Source organism: Ursus maritimus, unplaced genomic scaffold (genome assembly GCF_017311325.1).
Source record: "Ursus maritimus isolate PB19 unplaced genomic scaffold, ASM1731132v1 scaffold_12, whole genome shotgun sequence".
NCBI classification, from domain to species: domain Eukaryota; kingdom Metazoa; phylum Chordata; class Mammalia; order Carnivora; family Ursidae; genus Ursus; species Ursus maritimus.
In genome coordinates, this window is record NW_024423564.1 from 15,083,290 (window position 1) to 15,101,967 (window position 18,678).

At 36.8% G+C, this 18,678-nt stretch overlaps 1 protein-coding gene across 1 annotated transcript in view; it reads left to right on the forward strand.

Moving 5' to 3' along the window:
• The window catches only part of LOC103675194 (calcium-binding mitochondrial carrier protein SCaMC-1-like), a 54,106-nt gene extending 41,309 nt beyond the window's left edge, over positions 1-12,797 (forward strand). Inside the window, exons 6-10 of the mRNA XM_008704214.2 lie at positions 1,647-1,799; positions 7,164-7,271; positions 9,741-9,908; positions 12,082-12,232; positions 12,523-12,797. Of these exons, the coding sequence (XP_008702436.2) occupies positions 1,647-1,799; positions 7,164-7,271; positions 9,741-9,908; positions 12,082-12,232; positions 12,523-12,701 (759 nt within the window). The 3' untranslated portion in view covers positions 12,702-12,797. The remainder of the gene's footprint in view (positions 1-1,646; positions 1,800-7,163; positions 7,272-9,740; positions 9,909-12,081; positions 12,233-12,522) is intronic.
• The last annotated feature ends 5,881 nt before the right edge of the window (positions 12,798-18,678 follow it).

Here is an 18,678-nt window from a genome sequence, read left to right on the forward strand (position 1 = left end):
CAGGGAGATTGAAAGTTTGCAGATCCTGCTAGCTTTTGTGGGCACCATGTGATAAGGCACAATAACGTCAGCCTAGGAATATCCTTCTCCCACTTTTTTACAATTACCAAGTTGTGAACACTCAGATCTGTATCCACAATGCAACCCTGACCAGATTTGGGCTTTCTTTCTCCGGATCTCCTATATCTATAGCAGTAATGCCCTTACTCAGTATCAGTGTTCACTTTATGAATAATTTATAGATTGTTTTTTGTTTTTGTGATTAACAGTATAGAATGAGTATTTTTTCATGTTATTTCAAATATTCGTCAAATATTTCAAATATTTGTGTATTCTTCAAATACAGGTTTTAATGACTATTATTTCAAGTGGATGTGTCATATTAATTTTTAATTATTTTTTCCTATTCTTGGACATGTAGGTGGTTTTAAAAACTCTTTTAAAATTATAATTCATATTAGTTCATAATGATGAACATCATTGCTTATGAATCTTTTTTTTCATATTTAGGATTATTTATTTAGAAAGAGTTCCTAGAAGTTAAGTAATGATACGAACATTTTTAAGGCTGTGTGTGTGTGTGTGTGTGTGTGTGTGTGTGCATGTGTGTATATTGTTAAATTCTTTTCCAGACTTTTTCTTCCCACAGGAGATGAGAATGCCCATTTCAACTTGCTCTCTCCCATTATCATTCCCTTATATTATAGACAGGAGGGTATTTTACTAACGTTCTAATTTCCACTTTCTTAAAAAAAAGTATTCTTATTGTAAAATAATACATTAGAAAAATGGGAAGATACAGAAAAGTATAACAGAAGACCTTAAAATGACATGTAATCCTTGTGTATCAGTCTGCCAGGGCTGCTGTAACAAAATACCACAAACTGACTGGCTTACACAACAGAAGTTTATTGTCTCACAGTTTTGAAGGCTAGAAGTCTGAGATCAGGGTGTCTGCATGGTTGATTCCTTCTGAGGGCAGTGAGGAAAGGATCTATTCCAGGTCTCTCTCTTTGGCTTGTAGATGGCTGTCTTTCCTCTGCCTCTTCATGTTGTCTTCCCTCTGTACATGTCTCTGAGTCCACATTTCCCCCTTTTTATAAGGACACTAATCATATTAGTTTTTAGGACCTGCATTAAGACCTTACTTTAACTTGATTATTTCTAGAAAGACCCTATCTTCAAATAAGGTCACATTCTGAGATAATGGGCATTAGGACTTCAACATAGAAATTTTGGGGGGACACAGTTCAACCCATAACACCTTGTTACCCAGAAGTATGCACTATTGAAAGTTTGATATATTCTCATCCATTCCTTTTTCTGTGCATATTTCAGTGTACTCTTTAATAATCTTGTAAAATTTTAGCAGCAACAACACATTTTGTATATGCAAAAATTCTCTGGTAATTAAGTCATTCTTGTTTTCTTTAAGTTGCTCTCTTTGATGTATGAGATTAAAGTATGTATTTGGGAACAACAAAAAATTAATATATCAGTTTTATATGTCTCTAAAGGACAATGAAAATGGTGTTGAAGTTCATAGATTTCTACATTTATGTATCATTATTTTATTAGCAATAATAGCATCAATGCTATATTACTAGCAAAATAAATTTAAAAATAAATTTCCTGTATGTTTCTAGGTTCATAGTTTAAAGTCAAGGAGAATGAGATTGATTGGTGGGTTTGAGCAGATGTTAAAAGAAGGAGGAATTCGTTCTCTTTGGCGGGGAAATGGTGTAAATGTTTTTAAAATTGCACCGGAGACAGCTCTCAAGATTGGGGCCTATGAACAGGTAAAATGTTATCGATTAGGGAATTTTATGATAAAGATCAGAATTTAAATTTAATTTAAAAAATTTAGACTTTAATGAGAGAGAAAACTGGAATGTGCTTAGCAATAGATACTACTGTAAATACAAGCATACTGTGAAGATATTGTGGGTTTGGTTCTAGACCAGCGTGATAAAGTGAGTCAAATGAATTTTTGGTTTCCCAGTACATACAAAAGTTATGTTTATACTATACTGTAGTCTATTCAGTATATGATAGCATTATGTCAAAAAAAAACACCTATGTTTATACTCTACTTAAAAGTGCTTTATTGCTAAAAAATGCTAAGCATCATCTGAGCTTTCAGTGAGTTGTAATCTTTTTGCTAGAGGAGGGTCTTGCCTGGATGCTGTGGACTGCTGACTGAGGAGGGTGGCAGTTGCTGAAAGCTGGAGTGGCTGTGGCAATTTCTTGAAATAAGACAACAGTGAAGTTTGCCTCATTGATTAAGTCTTCCTTTCACAATTTCTCTGTAGCATGTGATGCTGTTTGCTAGCACTTTACCCACAGCAGAATTTCTTCCGAAATTGGAGTCAGTCCTCTCAAACCCTGCCACTGCTTTACTAAGTTTATGTAATAGTCTAAATCCTTTGTTGTCATTTCAACAATCTTCACAGCATATTCACCAGGAGTAGATTCCATCTCAAGAAACCACTTTTTTTGCTCATCTATCAGAAGAAACTCTTTATCCATTGGAATTTAATCATGAGATTGCAGCAATCCAGTCCCATCTTCAGGCTCCACTTCTTTTTTTTTTTTTTTTTTTTAAAGATTTTATTTATTTATTCGACAGAGATAGAGACAGCCAGCGAGAGAGGGAACACAAGCAGGGGGAGTGGGAGAGGAAGAAGCAGGCTCATACTGGAGGCAGGCTCCACTTCTAATTCTAGTTCTCTTGCTGTTTCCATGACACCTGCAGTAACGGTCTCCGCTGAAGTCTGGAACCCCTTCTTCCAAACTCCTGTTAATGTTGATGTTTTGACCTCTTCCTTGAATCATGAATGTTCTTAACGACATCTAGAATGGTGAATCCTTTCCCAAAGGTTTTCAATTTACTTTGTGCAGACTCATCGGAGGTATTTATGGTAGCTATAGTTTCATGGCAACGTCCCCTGCTGTCAACCCGAAGAACAGTCATCTTTAGGTCTTTCAACAAGGACTCCCTTCTTATCTTAGAAACATAGTCTACCAGTAGGTTCTCCAGTCTCGTGATAAACTCCATTGTAATATTTCCACCTTCCTCAGTCTACTTATTCCTTCCTCAACAATCTGTCAAGACTTCGGCATCACCACCTTGCTTGCTATCAGCCAAGAGTTGTGTCCAAGCTTTAAAGAGTAGTTCCAACAGCATTTTAGGATAGGTTTCGGGAGACCTGTGTCATGGGAGAGTGCTCCACATCAATAGTCTTCTCTATCCAGCATTTTATTCCATCCCTCAGATGCCCACCATTAGTGCTCTTGTTACCCACTCCCACACTATTTCCCTGGTTCCTTCCAGTCCATAATAGCCAGGTCCTTGGGCTATCTGAGGACTGACTCTATATAAGTTATTGGTTGGGGGGCAGTCAGCGGAGGTGGGGGGAGTGGGCAGATTGTGAGGAGAGCAAACATCCTCTCGGTAAGCATCTGCCTCTTTGAGGCCTTTACGTGCATGGCCTCAGTACAAAGAGAAGCTGTTCTGCTCTAGCAGTGGGAAGGGGACAACTTTTTGCCAAATTGGAGGGTGCTGGTGAATTTGGGAGCTCAGATTTGTCAGGCATATACACCTAAATGTTCCCATCCCGTGTATCAGGATCCTACTCCTTCCCAGTGCGGGTCCTCACTTTACCATAGGAGACCTTTTGAGGTTCTGCATTGTTTCCTTAGTAACTCTGTTATCTGTACATTTATATACTGGGCCTGATTTTTAGCAGTCTATGAGGATCATCCAAATACTGCTATGAAGGCCTCATAGTGTTCATAATATGCTTTAAGATGATAGTTAGATGACTTAACCTTGACATTGTCCTCCTTCAGAGTTTCTAAGATAGTGAATTAGGATCAGCCAACTTCACAATCCTTATAATTGTCTCCATGCTGTTCAAGTATTAGGGCAACTGCATAATGTAATGTTTTTCTGTCTACCAATACTTAATCCCAAGTCACTGTGACTAAGAATCTTAGTAATTGTAATGCCACAGCATACCATAGATTATCTTCATCCCATTTACCAACAAAGATCCCATTGTTGTCAGGTGACTGGTGAGTAATCCAGTTCTAACAACATCAGCAGGTCTACTTTCTAGGACCACTTTTCAAAGAACCAGCTTTTGATTTTGTTGATTTTCTCTATTGATTTCCTATTTTAAATTTCATTGATTTCTGTTCTAATTCTTATTATATTTTTTTCTGCTACTTTGGATTTAATTTGCTCTTCTTTTTCTAGTTTTCTGAGGTGGAAACAGATTACTATTTTTAGATCTTCTTTTTAAATATATGTATTCATGCTATGTATTTCCTTCTAAGTACTACTTACCACTCCTTTTTGATGAATTGTGTCTTCATTTTCATTTAGTTCAAAATATTTTTAAATTTCTCTTGAGATTTCTTCTTTGACCTGTGTGTTATTTAGAAGTGTGTTTTTAAATCTCTACATATTTTGGTATTTTAAAAGAATATTTTTCTGTTACTGATTTCTAATTTTGTTCCATTGTGGTCTCAGAGCAGCCATGGTATGCTTTTCATTTTTTTAAATTTGTTAAGTCATGTCTTATGGCCCAGAATGTGGTCTTTCTTGGTGAATGTTCCAAGTGAGCTTGAGAAGAATGTGTACTGTGCTATTGTTGGATGAAATAGTCTCTGGATGTCAGTTATATACAGTTGATTGATGGTAGTGTTGAGTTCAGCTATGTCATTACTGATTTTTTTTTCCTGGATCTGTCCATTTCTAATAGAGGGTGCTGAAATCTCCAGCTATGATAGTGGATACATCTATTTCTTTTTTTAAAAAGATTTTATTTATTTGAGAGAGAGAGCAAAAGAGAGAGCATGAGTGGGGTGAGGGGCAGAGGAAGAAGCAGACTCCCTGCTGAGCTGGGAACCCAATTGCGGGTCTCGATCCCAGGACTCCTGGTTCATGACCTGAGCCGAAGGCAGACGCTTAGCCAACTGAGCCACCCAGGTGCCCCTGGATTCATCTATTTCTCATTGTACTGCTATCAGCTTTGGCCTCATGTAGTCTGATGCTCTGTTGTAAGGCACATAGGTGCTAAGGACTGTTATATCTTCTTAGATAATTTACCCTTTTATCAGTATGTAATACTTTCTTTATCCCTGGTAACTTTCCTCGGTCTGAAGTCTGCTCTGTCTGAAGTTAATATAGCTATTCACACTTTCTTTTGATTGGTGTTAATGTGGCATATTTTTCTCCATTCATTTACATTTAATCTATATGTGTCTTAATATCTAAAGTGGGTTTCTTGTAGATAACATATAGTTGAGTGTTTTTTTTTTTTTTGATCCACCCTGACAATCCCTGGCTTTTAATTGATGCATAGGACCAGGTTTGAAGTAATACTAATTGTTTTACTTTGGATTCCCCCTGAAAAGAGTCTGGGTGCAGCTAGATTATTTGTGAAGAAGCAGGAGTGAGGAAGCAGGGACAGTGAGACACAGAAAGAAGAAAAGCCAATACAAGGGTAAATAAGTGAGGTTTCAGCTATATGCAGTAGGGGCTTGATTCTGAGGGACTTCTAGGAAGTGTACAGAATAGTTCCCAGAATTATCTGTCTGAGGGAAGAAGCTGAGCTATTTATCTGCCAGTTTCTGCCCCATATTGTTTGAAGATTGCTCTTAGGACTTTAACTTCTCCAGACTTCTGAGCTGGACTGGCTCCCACAGCTTCAGAGAAGGCCTGGAGGCAGAAAAACAGAGAGATGAGAGCTTTTGCTTTTGATGGGTTTCTATCAGTGAAGTGAGTCTGTGAGTCTGCACAGAAACATCGAGATGTGATGTGGGGCTCTGGAAGGGTCTGCCATGGCCAGTGAAATCCTGCTTATGTTTGGGGCCTGAGAGTTGCTTCAGAGAACAGTGGAACACAGGGTTTTGTAGGCTTTGCTTATGGGTTTTCTAGCATACAATTCTTTCAAAAACTTCTTACACTTTTTCTCTGTTTGTTTCCAGTCAATACCACGCAGAGTAGTCATATCTAAAAATCTCTTCTCTGATGTTTTATTTTCTAGTTCTTGTGCTTAGTCATTCCCCTTCTCTCTCATTTTTATAGTGGGCTACATTGATGTCAACTGAAACAGTAGGCTGAAATTGGATGACAAGACCCCTAATCTCTTTAGGGCATCTAATTTCCTTCTGCTGGGGTACAGAGCAGGTGGCTTTTCCAACTTGGAAGCCCACCATTCTTGACTACCAAGCCAGGCTAAGAAAACTCCCTTAGTAGAGCTCCTTTTCCTTCCATTTCTGCTTGCAAATTGGCTTTGGAAAATGCCTTAAGGCTGAAAATCAGAGAGATGCAATAGGTCATGTGTTAATAGATCTTGTTAAAAGCAGCAAGGAGTAGGCAACACTAACCAACATTCTGAGATTTTACAATCAGTTTTCCTAGAACTTCAGGCTCAAAAAGCACACAATCTACCTTCCAAATTATTACAGCAGGCAATTTTATCAAGCATTTCCAGAAAGCATTAGAAAGATCATCATCTTCTCAGACTGCAATACCTGTGTCCTGACAATAAAGCCAGTGTCACATATTTTAGGTTTTAGTTATGGTAGTACCCTACATCTAGGAACCAGTTCCTGTTTTTGTTCAGGTTCATCCTAAGCTGTTACAACAAACAGATTCCAGAATACAGTAGTTTAAATGAGATAGAGGCCAGTGGCCCAGGGCTAGCAGTACAGCTAACTAGAGTAACCCCTTGTTCGTTGTAATGGAAAGAGCTTCTCACATTGTTACTCTTCTTGATTATCCAGTAACCAAATACTTATTAAGAACCCTGCATATGTAAGGCCTGGGGTGAAAAAGACATAACAGATACAATCTCTGCCTCCTTTTTGTCATTTGCATGCTCCTTATGAAATAGTACATTCATGAATATGCTTAAGTGATTTGATGTTGCTAACTCATTTTGGGGGGGGGGAAGGAAAAAGGATATTGAATGGAGAAGTCTTACTATCTTAACTAACTGCGTAAAAATTAAAACCAAGTATTCTAATGTCAGGTGTCTGGAATACTTTTTCAAATAATTTTCTACTACTAATTAATGTTATAAACTTAGAAAATATATCTATATTCTATTTCAGTAATACTGTACATTTCAATACTTTTATTTATGCAGTATAAGAAATGGCTTAGTTTTGATGGTGCTAAAGTAGGAATTATTGAGAGATTTGTATCTGGCTCGTTGGCTGGTGCAACTGCCCAGACCTGTATTTACCCCATGGAGGTATGTATGATTATAAATCTTTAAGTAAAGTAATGCTTTCAATACAAAGTATAACTTTTTAAAAATATTTATTTATTTATTTGAGAGAGAGTGAGAGAGTGTATGTATGTAACCCAGGGTGGGGGGGTGGCAGGGGGAAGGGCAGAGGGAGAGGGAAAGGAGAGAAGCAGATTCCCTGCTGATCCGGACTCCACTCTGGGCTCAATCTCACAACCCTGAGATCATAACCTGTGCCAAAATCAAGAATTGGATGCCCAATTGACTGAGCCCCCCAGGTGCCCCACAAATTATAACTTTTGAAATAAATGGAAGTTGATCAGGATTTTGTATAATAAACAACTTTATGGCTACAGGATTTAAAACTCATACCAAGTGTTAGTTGGCCCTAGTAAGTGTTTTCTTTTGTTTGGTTGTTTATTTAGGATGAAGGTAGTATTGTAGATGTATCAAGAAGATAAAAAAAAATCATTGCTTGCTTACTTGACTGATAGAATCACTTAATCATTAATCAAATCAAATCTGTATTGTACAGCCACTAAGTTTAAGGTATTTTTCTAGATGCAGAGACAAATCAGATAGGCATTTTGGTCATGGAACTTAAAGTTGAGATGAGGAGATAAAACATGTACATCAATAATGATGATCCAAAATAGAAACTATAAATTCTAGAAGAGAGATCCATATGAAGTGCCATGGAAATTCTGAGGGGAGAACTTAACTGCCAGTTAGGGGTTTCATGAAAGACATGAATAGAATATGTGAGTTTGGCTTCAATTTTGGACATTCAGAGATAATGAGGGAAGGCATTTCAGGTGGACATATAATGACTTAAACAAAGGAATGGAGGCAAAAGAGCAGATATTTAGGTTTGAACTGGATAATATCATGGATAATGGGTTGGGGCCAGATCAGAAAGGCTCTTGAATGCAGTGTAAGAAATATAATTTCAATTTCTTAAAAAAAGTAAGAAGCCATAAAACACGTTAGAGCCTGAAATATACTCTTGGTAAAGTTTTTTAGAGTGAGAGAGACTGGAGAAATGAGATGACTGCATACAAGAGATTGCCGCCGTTCAGGGAAGTGATAGTAAAGGCTTGAAATATGATACTGCCTAGAGGAAACTGACTCATGTTAGAGCTGTCTTGAGAAGCCACAGCCTGAGAAGTGGAAAGTAGGACAGAGGGAAGGGAAGAAGGTGAAGATCTGTCTGGGTTGTGTGCCTGAGTGTTTAGGAGAGTTACGTCTGAGTTACATTTGTAAGAGAGTTTGAGTGTGGCGGAAGTGGCCCAGACTGTGAGAGGATGAGGAGTTCAGGTTTGTACGTATTTAATTGGAGTTGTTGGTGGACAACCAAATTATGATTTTCAGCCAGTAGTTAGTTGCAAATGTGATACTGAGATTTGAGAGGTTTCAAGTCTTGATGTGTCATCTGCAAAGAAGTGCTAGTTAAAGTCATGAGATTACTTAGAAAAAAAGTAGTGGTTTTTTTTGTTTGTTTTGTTTTATTTTTTAAATTGAGAAGAGAATTTTTGCGAAGACCTTAATTTAGGGAGTAAGTGGGAAAAAAACCTGCCAGTGAAGCAGACAGAAAAGATTTACTTGGGTAAGAAGAGTGTTGAGTACAGTGCCCTGGGGAGGACAGAGAGTTTTGAGAATGGGATTATCCATAGTGTGGGGTGCTGCAGAGAAGTTCTTAAAACAAAGCCTTCCAACTGATGACTCAGAGGCAGCTCTATCAAGATACACAGCTTGCCCAATCAAGAAAAAGTTCATGCTTTTTTTTGGGGGGGGGGGTCTTGGCTGTTTTGGAGAGCCATTTCTCCAAGTATTTATAGTTCTCCCTGAAATTAAATTAATGGAAATTAAGAGGACAAGGAGTGAGGTTCTATCAGGAAAATTGCGCAGGAATGTTGATCATAGACAGACTACTGAAGCCTACTATTGCCCTCATAGCTCCTGTTATGTTACTACTTTATGAGCACGTTTAATCGTATTAAATGATTATAGATCCACCTCACTGTTACAATAGTTCCCACAGTGTGTGTATCTTAAGTATAGACAGAATGTTATTTTTCATATTGCTTCTTCACTTTAACCTGACCATATATATATATTTAGCTTGAAATTGGGCTGCAGTTTCTTTATTTTGATGCAATAATGTTACCTCAAATGAGTTTGGTTTAGAATATGTTGCCTTATAGCACATTAAATGAGTTTGAGCAGGTATCATCGATCAAAACCACAGTGATTAATTACATTTTCCTGTTTAAATAATTTTTAAAAACTGTACTGTGTTAGCTGTTTACAGTTAAAAGCCAATTAGGGAGAAGTTAAGATTATATTTAAGATTGCTTTCTTTTTTGATTTCTATGATAATCAGTAAACATTGTATATAATGCAGTTTAGTGTATTACTAGATGAGTTGAGTAAATCTGATCAATATATTTTTATAATATTCTTCACATTTAGGTTCTAAAGACCAGACTGGCTCTAGGTACAACTGGACAGTATTCAGGGATCATTGATTGTGGCAAGAAGCTTCTGAAACAAGAAGGTGTTAGAACCTTTTTCAAAGGTTATATTCCTAACTTGCTAAGCATTCTACCTTATGCAGGCATAGATTTTGCTGTTTATGAGGTGAGTTTATTCTCCTAATATGACATTGTGTGTTAGATTTGAAAACTTGGTGTAATAATAGTCTTCATTCTAAAAATCTAGTTGTAAATGACTTTATATGAAGTAGTTCTTTTTTTTTTTAAGATTTTATTTATTTATTTGACAGAGATAGAGACAGCCAGTGAGAGAGGGAACACAAGCAGGGGGAGTGGGAGAGGAAGAAGCAGGCTCATAGCAGAGGAGCCTGATGTGGGGCTCGATCCCATAACGCCGGGATCACGCCCTGAGCCGAAGGCAGACGCTCAACCACTGTGCCACCCAGGTGCCCCTATATGAAGTAGTTTCTGACCAAGAAGTTTGGTTGAGTTGAATGGTTTTATCTGGCTTTTCATTTTATATCTCAGTTGTCTAGTATTCTAATAATAACTTTGGTGGTTTTTGCGAATTAGGTTTTACTGATAATATTTATAGACTTAAATGCTGATGTTGTGGTTCACAACTCTGGATGCATATCAGAATCACCTGCATGTAGATCTTTAAAAAATAAGACTCTTGGGCTACCTCTTCCTCTCCCCTGCTGCATGCATGCTCACTCTCTCTCTCTCTCTCTCAAATAATAAATAAATAAATCTTTAAAAAAAAAAGATTGTTGGGCTACATCCAAGAGATTCTGATTTAACTATTCTGGGAGGAGGCCTGGGATTTAGGTTTTTTTACTCTCTAGAAAAATCTGATGTACAGTTAAGATTGAGAAAGCTGAGATGTTATTGCCCAGTTGTGAAAATGAGAGTTGAGGGGAGGAGTCCTTGGGGGCTATTGGGAGAGAGGCAGCATGGAGATAGGGCATATATCCTAATAGTGTAGTGCTTGCTGAACAGGCAGGATTCCAGGTTATTCCCTTTCTTGCCAATCGTTTCATTTTTGTGATTATACATATGTGTTAGGCAGACTATTGTAACAATATATACCATTTGGTCATAAGAACCAGGAGAGAGTATATGACTAGTATCACTTAAATTCATTCTCAGTGCAAGAAGGACAGCTCTCCAGCCACAGGCCCAATGGTATTTTTGGCAAGTGGTACCACAATCATATGAAATATAGCCCATTTTGTTTAGCACTTAAAAATGCATATGTCTTTTATAGATGTTTAAAGTATTGAATGATATAGTATGTATTTATTTTCTCCTTTTTTGCTTGCTTCTGTGGTCTTATTAAAATAAATTCATTGCTGCTGTTTATGTTGGGCTCCCTTCTTTTTTTTATTTCTGTAGTTCTGTATCTTTTGCTTTCTTACCAGAGTAAGAGTGACGTTACTCATTTCTCTTTTTATTGTTGCATGACTAATAAATGCACTGAGTAAAGAAATTTTGAAATATATTTTTTTCAAAAGCATCGAATTATATATTTCATAGTAATTGCCTCAGTATATAATGGTAAAGCTGTATCCTTTGATAAATGAACAGCTCTAAAAGCACTTCGTGATCTTTTAAACCCACTATTTTAAAATAATTTCCTCTAGCCACTTTTATTCAAGGAAAAGCAACTTTGGAAAGATGAATCTCTCTTAAAAGTTCAGAAAATGTGGTTTTGTTAACCTAGAGTGGATTATGCAGTCTTCTCTACATTATTCTGTTAATCCCTCTGAGAATCTCCAGAATTTTGCTTGGGTCTTTGAATGTCATTACAAACCAAAACAATTAAGCAAAATAGAACAAACAAAACCAAACAGACAAAAGCACACAGAGAGATGCAAAACATTGGAGAACTCAAACTGAGGTTGTGTGAATACGTTTTTTTGAGAACATCTATGTGCCCTATCCTTGATAGGACAGTAGGCGGATAACTCCCTCTGTGCACAGAGTAGGAACAATCTTTTGTAAAGATTTTGGAGAGAACAGTTACTAAAATCAAGCAATTAAGCTTGATTCTTATTTATCAGCGTTGTGACTTGATAGCTTAGTTTCTCTGAATTAGTTCCTCATTTATAAAATTTCTAAAGTGGAGATGACAATATGTATTTGTCAGGTTTCTGGAGGGATTAAGTGAGATAACATCTATGACAATGCTCAGTGTAATTCTTGAATCAAGAAGTTACACAATACATCGTTTATTGAATTGAGTGAGCAGTGAACTTAATTCTACTTAGACTTGCATAGTGGTTAAGGATATTTACTACTATTTTCTCTGCCAGCTGTTGAAGAATTATTGGCTAGAACATCACACAGCAGAGTCTGTAGACCCTGGGATAATGATTTTGCTGGGATGTAGTACATTGTCTCACACGTGTGCTCAGATAGCCACCTTCCCTCTGACCCTTATCAGAACTCGCATGCAGGTTCAAGGTGAGTTTTTTTTAATGAAGTTATAAATTTAAAAAGTGATTAAAAATAACTTGAATGAAATATTAATAAAAATTAAGTTAAAAACAGTTTAGAGTAACTAGGTTGTTTTAAATGAGTAGAAATTAATTATTTTAAAAAACAGAAAAACTGGAGAATTGATAAATCAAAAGCAGACTCTGATTTTTAAGGCACACATCTTGAATTTATTGTGTAATTCTCATTAATCATTGGACTATCTTAACGAACAAAGATTAAATATTGAATTACACTGATTTTTTTTCAATTTATAGCATTGGAAGAAAAAGGAGCGACAACTTCTATGGTTCATCTCATTCAAGAGATATATAACAACGAAGGAAAACGGGGCTTTTTCAGGGGTCTCACCCCAAACATCATAAAGGTGCTTCCCGCAGTATGCATCAGCTGTATAGTTTATGAAATAGTGGGGCAACATTTGGGATTAATTTAGAAGTGAAATAGCAAGTTGTTGTCATTACCAAAATCACTTAATTTAAGATAATACCTGGCTTGTAAAGAGAAATTTGTCTTTTCCTAAAAGGCAAGACGTCTCAAATAATTGTTAAAACAATTTTTCTTTACCTATTACAAAATTTATAAATTAAATAATCATTTTGGTAAAGTTCTTTAATAATTTAAAATCCTTAATATCCACAAAATTCCATTTATATTTCCCACTACTCTTCCTTGAATCTTAACTTGAAACTTCTTTTTATTGAGTTTGGATATACCATGGTGACATTATAAAACATTTGGTCAATTGTAGCCGCTTGTGTCAACCTTTTTCTATTTAAATAATTTTTTTGAAAAGCTGAGCTTGACAATATTTTATACACTAAAACAAAAATCACTGCATTTAAAATCGATATTACAGCAAATGATCACAGTTTCTCTTTTTTAAGCAAAATGGAATGTTGGTTTCATAATTTCTTCACAGTTCCTTCTATCAGATTGTGGGTGGAATAATGATAGCACGATAACCTGTTTTTTTCTCTGGGTACTTTATTTGTAAATATAAACATTGTTGGTTCATTTTTATTCTTGATATTTTTTGGCTGTTATAAGGAAGTAAGTATTGAGAACAGATCAGCACTGGACATGTTTTTTTTTAATCTTCTGATTGAAAAACATTTGAGAGGAAGAATTTTAAAGATTAAATCCATTATTTCATACTTGTCGAAGCAATTCTTATTTCAGCTTATGAATTGATTGAGTTAGCCCTTGGAAATCCTAAATATTTCTCTGCACTTTTATGAAAAAATGAATCCTGTTCTCTGCTGGAATTAAATGAGAGTGTGGTAAGGTGATGGTAATGGGCTGTGTTGGCCACAACAGGCTTCAAATGAAGAACTGCCTCGCTAAATTGACTCAAGTCCAGGCTTTGAGTCTTGGCCTTGCTGATCCCAAAATCTGACTTTATTAATTTCCTCAAGATGATCAGTTTATTGGTGATAGATTAATTAAAATTACAAGGTTGAGATACATTTCACAATGCAAAGTTATTAATTTATAGTGGAGTTTAGTACTTCCCACTCACCAGAATACTTTCATCCCTTCTCCAGGGCACACTGTTTGCTGGTATCAGGGTACCTGGGAAACCAATTAAGTCATGAGAAGATTGAAATGGAATTAGGACAAAGAGAGGAATGTTTTACTCAGACCTATCCCAGTTAAGGCGGGAAGAGGTGGAACCTTGTGTACAAGGAAGAGTAGTTGAGGCGTGAAGTATAAGAAAGGAGGGGATTGTGGAACTTTAGCTAAACTAAGCCACAGATCACCAAGGGGAGGAAGGCAAATCTCATGTGAAGTGCAGGAGTAGGTGTGTAAGAAACTTGAGTACTGATAGTAGTTGTTTGGATAGACTTTCACAATGCATTCCAAATTGATGAGATCCCTTGAGTAGTAACACGGAAATGGTGGGGGGTGGGGGTGGGGATGTGGGTTCGTGGAGTATTAGGGAAATGACAAGTAGCCTGGTCATTTTGAAATATACAGTGTATAGGAAGATACAGTGGGATATGAGGCTACTGCTAGAGGTTGGTGCCAGGTCATGGAGAGCTGTGAGTTACATGTGATAATGACATGGTCTGGTGTAAGAAGATAACTGACAACAGAAGAAGGCCATTGACAGAGGACATAGTAGAGCCAGCAAGACCAGTTAGGATGTTATTTCCATAGTTTTAATTATAAAATGCTGGCTTCTGAGTAAGGGCTTCTCTTTAGAATAGGTGGATCCAATAATTATATCAGAAGTCAAAATCCAATTTATTTTATTAAGTTTCTGCTATGTGTCAGGAATTCTTTCAAGACACTCTTAAAGGTTCTCTTGCTTAATTCTAACAGAAAGTTGAGATGATGATGATGATGATTTTATCTTTTGTTAATTATTAACATATAATGTATTATTTGTTTCAGGGGTACAGGTCTGTGATTCATCCATCTTATACAACACATAGCACTCACCACGACACATACCTCCCCATTGTCCATCACTCATGCACCCCATCCCCTCACCCCTCTCCCCTCCAGCAACCCTCAGTTTGTTTCCTGAGATTGAGAGTTCTTATGGTTTGTCTCCCTCTCTGGTTTCGTCTAGTTTCATTTTTTCCTCTCTTCCCCTATGATCCTCTGCCTTGTTTCTCAAATTCCAAATATCAGTGAGATCATGTGATAATTGTCTTTCTCTGATTGACTTATTTTGCTTAGCATAATACCTTCTAGTTCCATCCACGTCATTGCAAGAGATTAATATTTTCAAATTATTTTTTAAGATTTTATGTATTTATTAGAGAGAGAACAGGCAGGGGGAGAGGGAGAAGCAGACTCCCCCTGAACAGGGAGCCCTGATGTGGGGCTTGAAACCCAGAACCTTGGAATCATGACCTGAGCCAAAGGCAGATGCTTAACCGACCAAGCCACCCAGGTGCCCCATGAACGGTGATACAAATTAGTGAAATTCTGTCTCATGGTTCTGGAGGGTTAGCAGCATGTTACACAATATAACTAAGAGGTTTGGATAGGTTAAGGAGTGGGTTATAGAAAACGCTTAGTAAAATGAATTAAAGATAAAGAAGGACCATAAGAGAAGTGATGATCTGGAGACACTTTATCATTAATTGCCTTTGAAATTTGGAGAGTCAGTTAATCTTTGAGTCTCAGTTTCCGTATTTCTCAAGTGGGGACAATAATATCGCCTTTTTTAAACCTTATTGACCAGATTGTTTTTAGAACCAAAGGAGATAAGGGATACAAAACTATTTCATAATATATGAACAGCCATTATAAGCCTTATTAGTTTATTAATCCATTCAGTATGGAGAGAATACATGTGGACTTTTGTAGGATATGCTTAAACTTCAAAAATTGGCAACTGGTTGGTTATGATCCGGATCACTTAAGTAATGTATAAAGGTGATCTCTGCCTGGTGTGCTATTGTCCTGCAAGGAAGGAGCCAACTGTTTCCAGGGAAGAATTGTACTGGAGTTGGAACACTTTGAGGGTCCCAGCTTCATAAGGACCACTCTGCAGGAAGCGTATTCAAGCCTGACCTTTTAGTCTTTCAGCTTCTGCAGGGTTCTTTCCACCTGTGGTCTAAGTCATGGGCTTAGGGGCCCTGTGTCTCTTCTGTTTCTTCTCATGTATCAAAAGAGCAGTCAGTTTGGACAGAGAGGCTAAAATATTCCAAAGACTGAGGAAAATAAATTGTTAGTCTGAGTTCACTTACCACAAGTAAATAAGTTTTGACTCTAAGTAGAGTAAACCTGTTTTTGTTTTGTTTTGGTAATCTTTGCTTCTTTGTAAACTATAAGGTAATTGCAATTTATTGTAACCCCACTGGGTTTTTTACATATTTTGTCTCATTTAATTCTCTAAAAAATTCTATAAAATAGGTCACCACTGTTTTACAAATAAGGCAGACTCAGAGAGATAAGTAACTTATCCAAGGTAATACAGTTAGTAATTCAAATTGAGTTCTGTTGATACAAAATGAATGCTCTTTCCACAATAGTATAATGATCTTACATAAATCCTGGGGGAACGTCTCAGCATCTTAGAACAGTACTACATGACACAGTACGAGGCTAGGGAGATTATCATTTGTTCCAAGACAAATTTTTGTATGTAGAAATTCCAGTCTGGAAGTCTATATAGTTTGAAGAAAGTCTAGGAGTTTGAAGTTCAAATCTTGCCAATTTAGCAAGGTTTGGATAAACTCCTTGGATTTCTGATCAAAATCCCAAAAGAGTTATGCCTTTAGAGTAAGTCTAGGACTTAGGAATAAGGGCTAAAATAAACCTGCCCTAACAAAACCTAAGTCTAACCCCCATAGGATCAAGGTGATCTGCCAAAAATTTAAAAATCCTTATCAGAATCAAACTCAAAAATTTTTTTGTGGTTATAGAAAAATCCAGAATTGCATCAATGTATTATCAGTAATGACCAGTATACCAAAAAGCAAAACAAAACAAAAAAACTGCAGGTGAAGAAGTAGGAAAGGATCACTCATAATTAAGAGAAAAACCTCTTTATAGAAACAGACTCACGGATAATCTAAATGTTGGAATTAGCAGAGAAGGACAGCTACTGTAAATAGGTTAAAGAATTAAGGAAAAACTGGACAGGATGGGTCACAGTTGGGGAATTTTGGCAGAAAAATGAAAACTGTAAAAGAACTAAATGGAAATTATAGCCCTGAAAAATATCTGAAAAAAAAAAAAATGAACTGGATGCAGTGAACAGCAAATCAGAGATGACTGAAGAAAGAGCTAATGAACTTAAAGATAGATCAATAGCCACGATCAACTTTGAAGAACAGAAAAAATATTGGGGGACAAATGAGCTTCAGTGATCTGTGACATGATATTGAAAGATCTAACATGCATGTAATTAGAACCCAGAAGAAGAGGAGAGAGAAAATAGGATGTAAAAAACATTTGAAGGAATAATGATCAAAAATATCCCCAACTTGGTGAAAAACAGAGGGAGAGTGAAGGTCAGTGAACACATAAAAGCAAAACCACCAAAAACCAAAGATAAAGAAATCTTTATTTATTTATTTTTTAAAGATTTTATTTATTTATTCGACAGAGATAGAGACAGCCAGTGAGAGAGGGAACACAAGCAGGGGGAGTGGGAGAGGAAGAAGCAGGCTCACAGCAGAAGAGCCTGACGTGGGGCTCGATCCCATAACGCCAGGATCACGCCCTGAGCCGAAGGCAGACGCTTAACCGCTGTGCCACCCAGGCGCCCCAAAGATAAAGAAATCTTGAAAGCATTCAGGAAACTCTTTATCGATTTAATACCACATTCAAATTAAAACTCCAAACTTGTTTAAAATTTTCTTTTGTTGCTTTCTTGAGTTACGTCATTCCCCACTTCTCATTTTCATGTTATCTAGTCATAACCTCCTATTGTTTGCTATCTCTTTTCCATTTTTCTATGTCTGTTTTACATCTTCTTTCACAGTGCAATTGCTCCATTATATTTTTTCTTTTTAAAAAATATATGTAGGAATATTAGCTTATAATTTTCATCTGCCTGCAGTAGGAATTTGTGTGTGCGGGGAGTTTTTATTTATAGGAAAATTGGTACTCCCGTTTTTTCCTTATACTACCTTAGTCTAGATGCTGAGCATATTCATTTTTGTTAATCATAGTTGAATGAGATGGAAATTTCTGGATTAGAATTAGAAGTTCCAGTGGAGTTGGTTGGGAAGCCAGGATAGTTTTCCAATCTCCATAGCTCAGGGAAACAATTTAAAATAGCTACCTTTGTATGGTCATATCTCCTGTAACCCTCAGAACCCAGTCTAATTTAGGGCCCCTGGACATCCACAGATTCTATCTAGGTTGCCATTACTAAGAAACAACAGTCACCTTCCAAGATGATGCACTAACTTTTAGAAGTTTGTGGGAACTTTGTGAAATCTGCCCCTTCAGGGTTCTATCTTCCAGCATTTTCTGGGCATTTTCTCCTCTTTGCCTTTCTCCACTGGTGTCCTGTCAAACTTCAGTTTTACTGACAATGGTTTCTTTTCTGCATTGGGTCCTCTCCTTATAGAAGGCAACATCTGTGGAAATCTCTGAGATCTCCCACTCCTGGGCTCTCTGCTCTTGTCTAAGACATGTGTCACAAACTCCTATGCAGGTTTCTTAGCACTCTTACCTTTGGTAGTGCTCATGCCCAATTTTGAGTTTTCAGATTTTCCCCAGTCTTCTATTTTCACTGAAATGTAGTTTGAGGGAATCTTCTTTCCTTCTGCTGTTTGACTGGTTTCTAGAAAAAGTAGCATGACTCAAACTTCAGTTTCTACCTCATTCCAATGGAACCCAAGTAAGACAAAATATATCCAGCTGAATATTTAGATACTTTCCTTTGTAATTGAGATTTTGAAAGAGCTAAATAAGCATATCTGTATACACACATA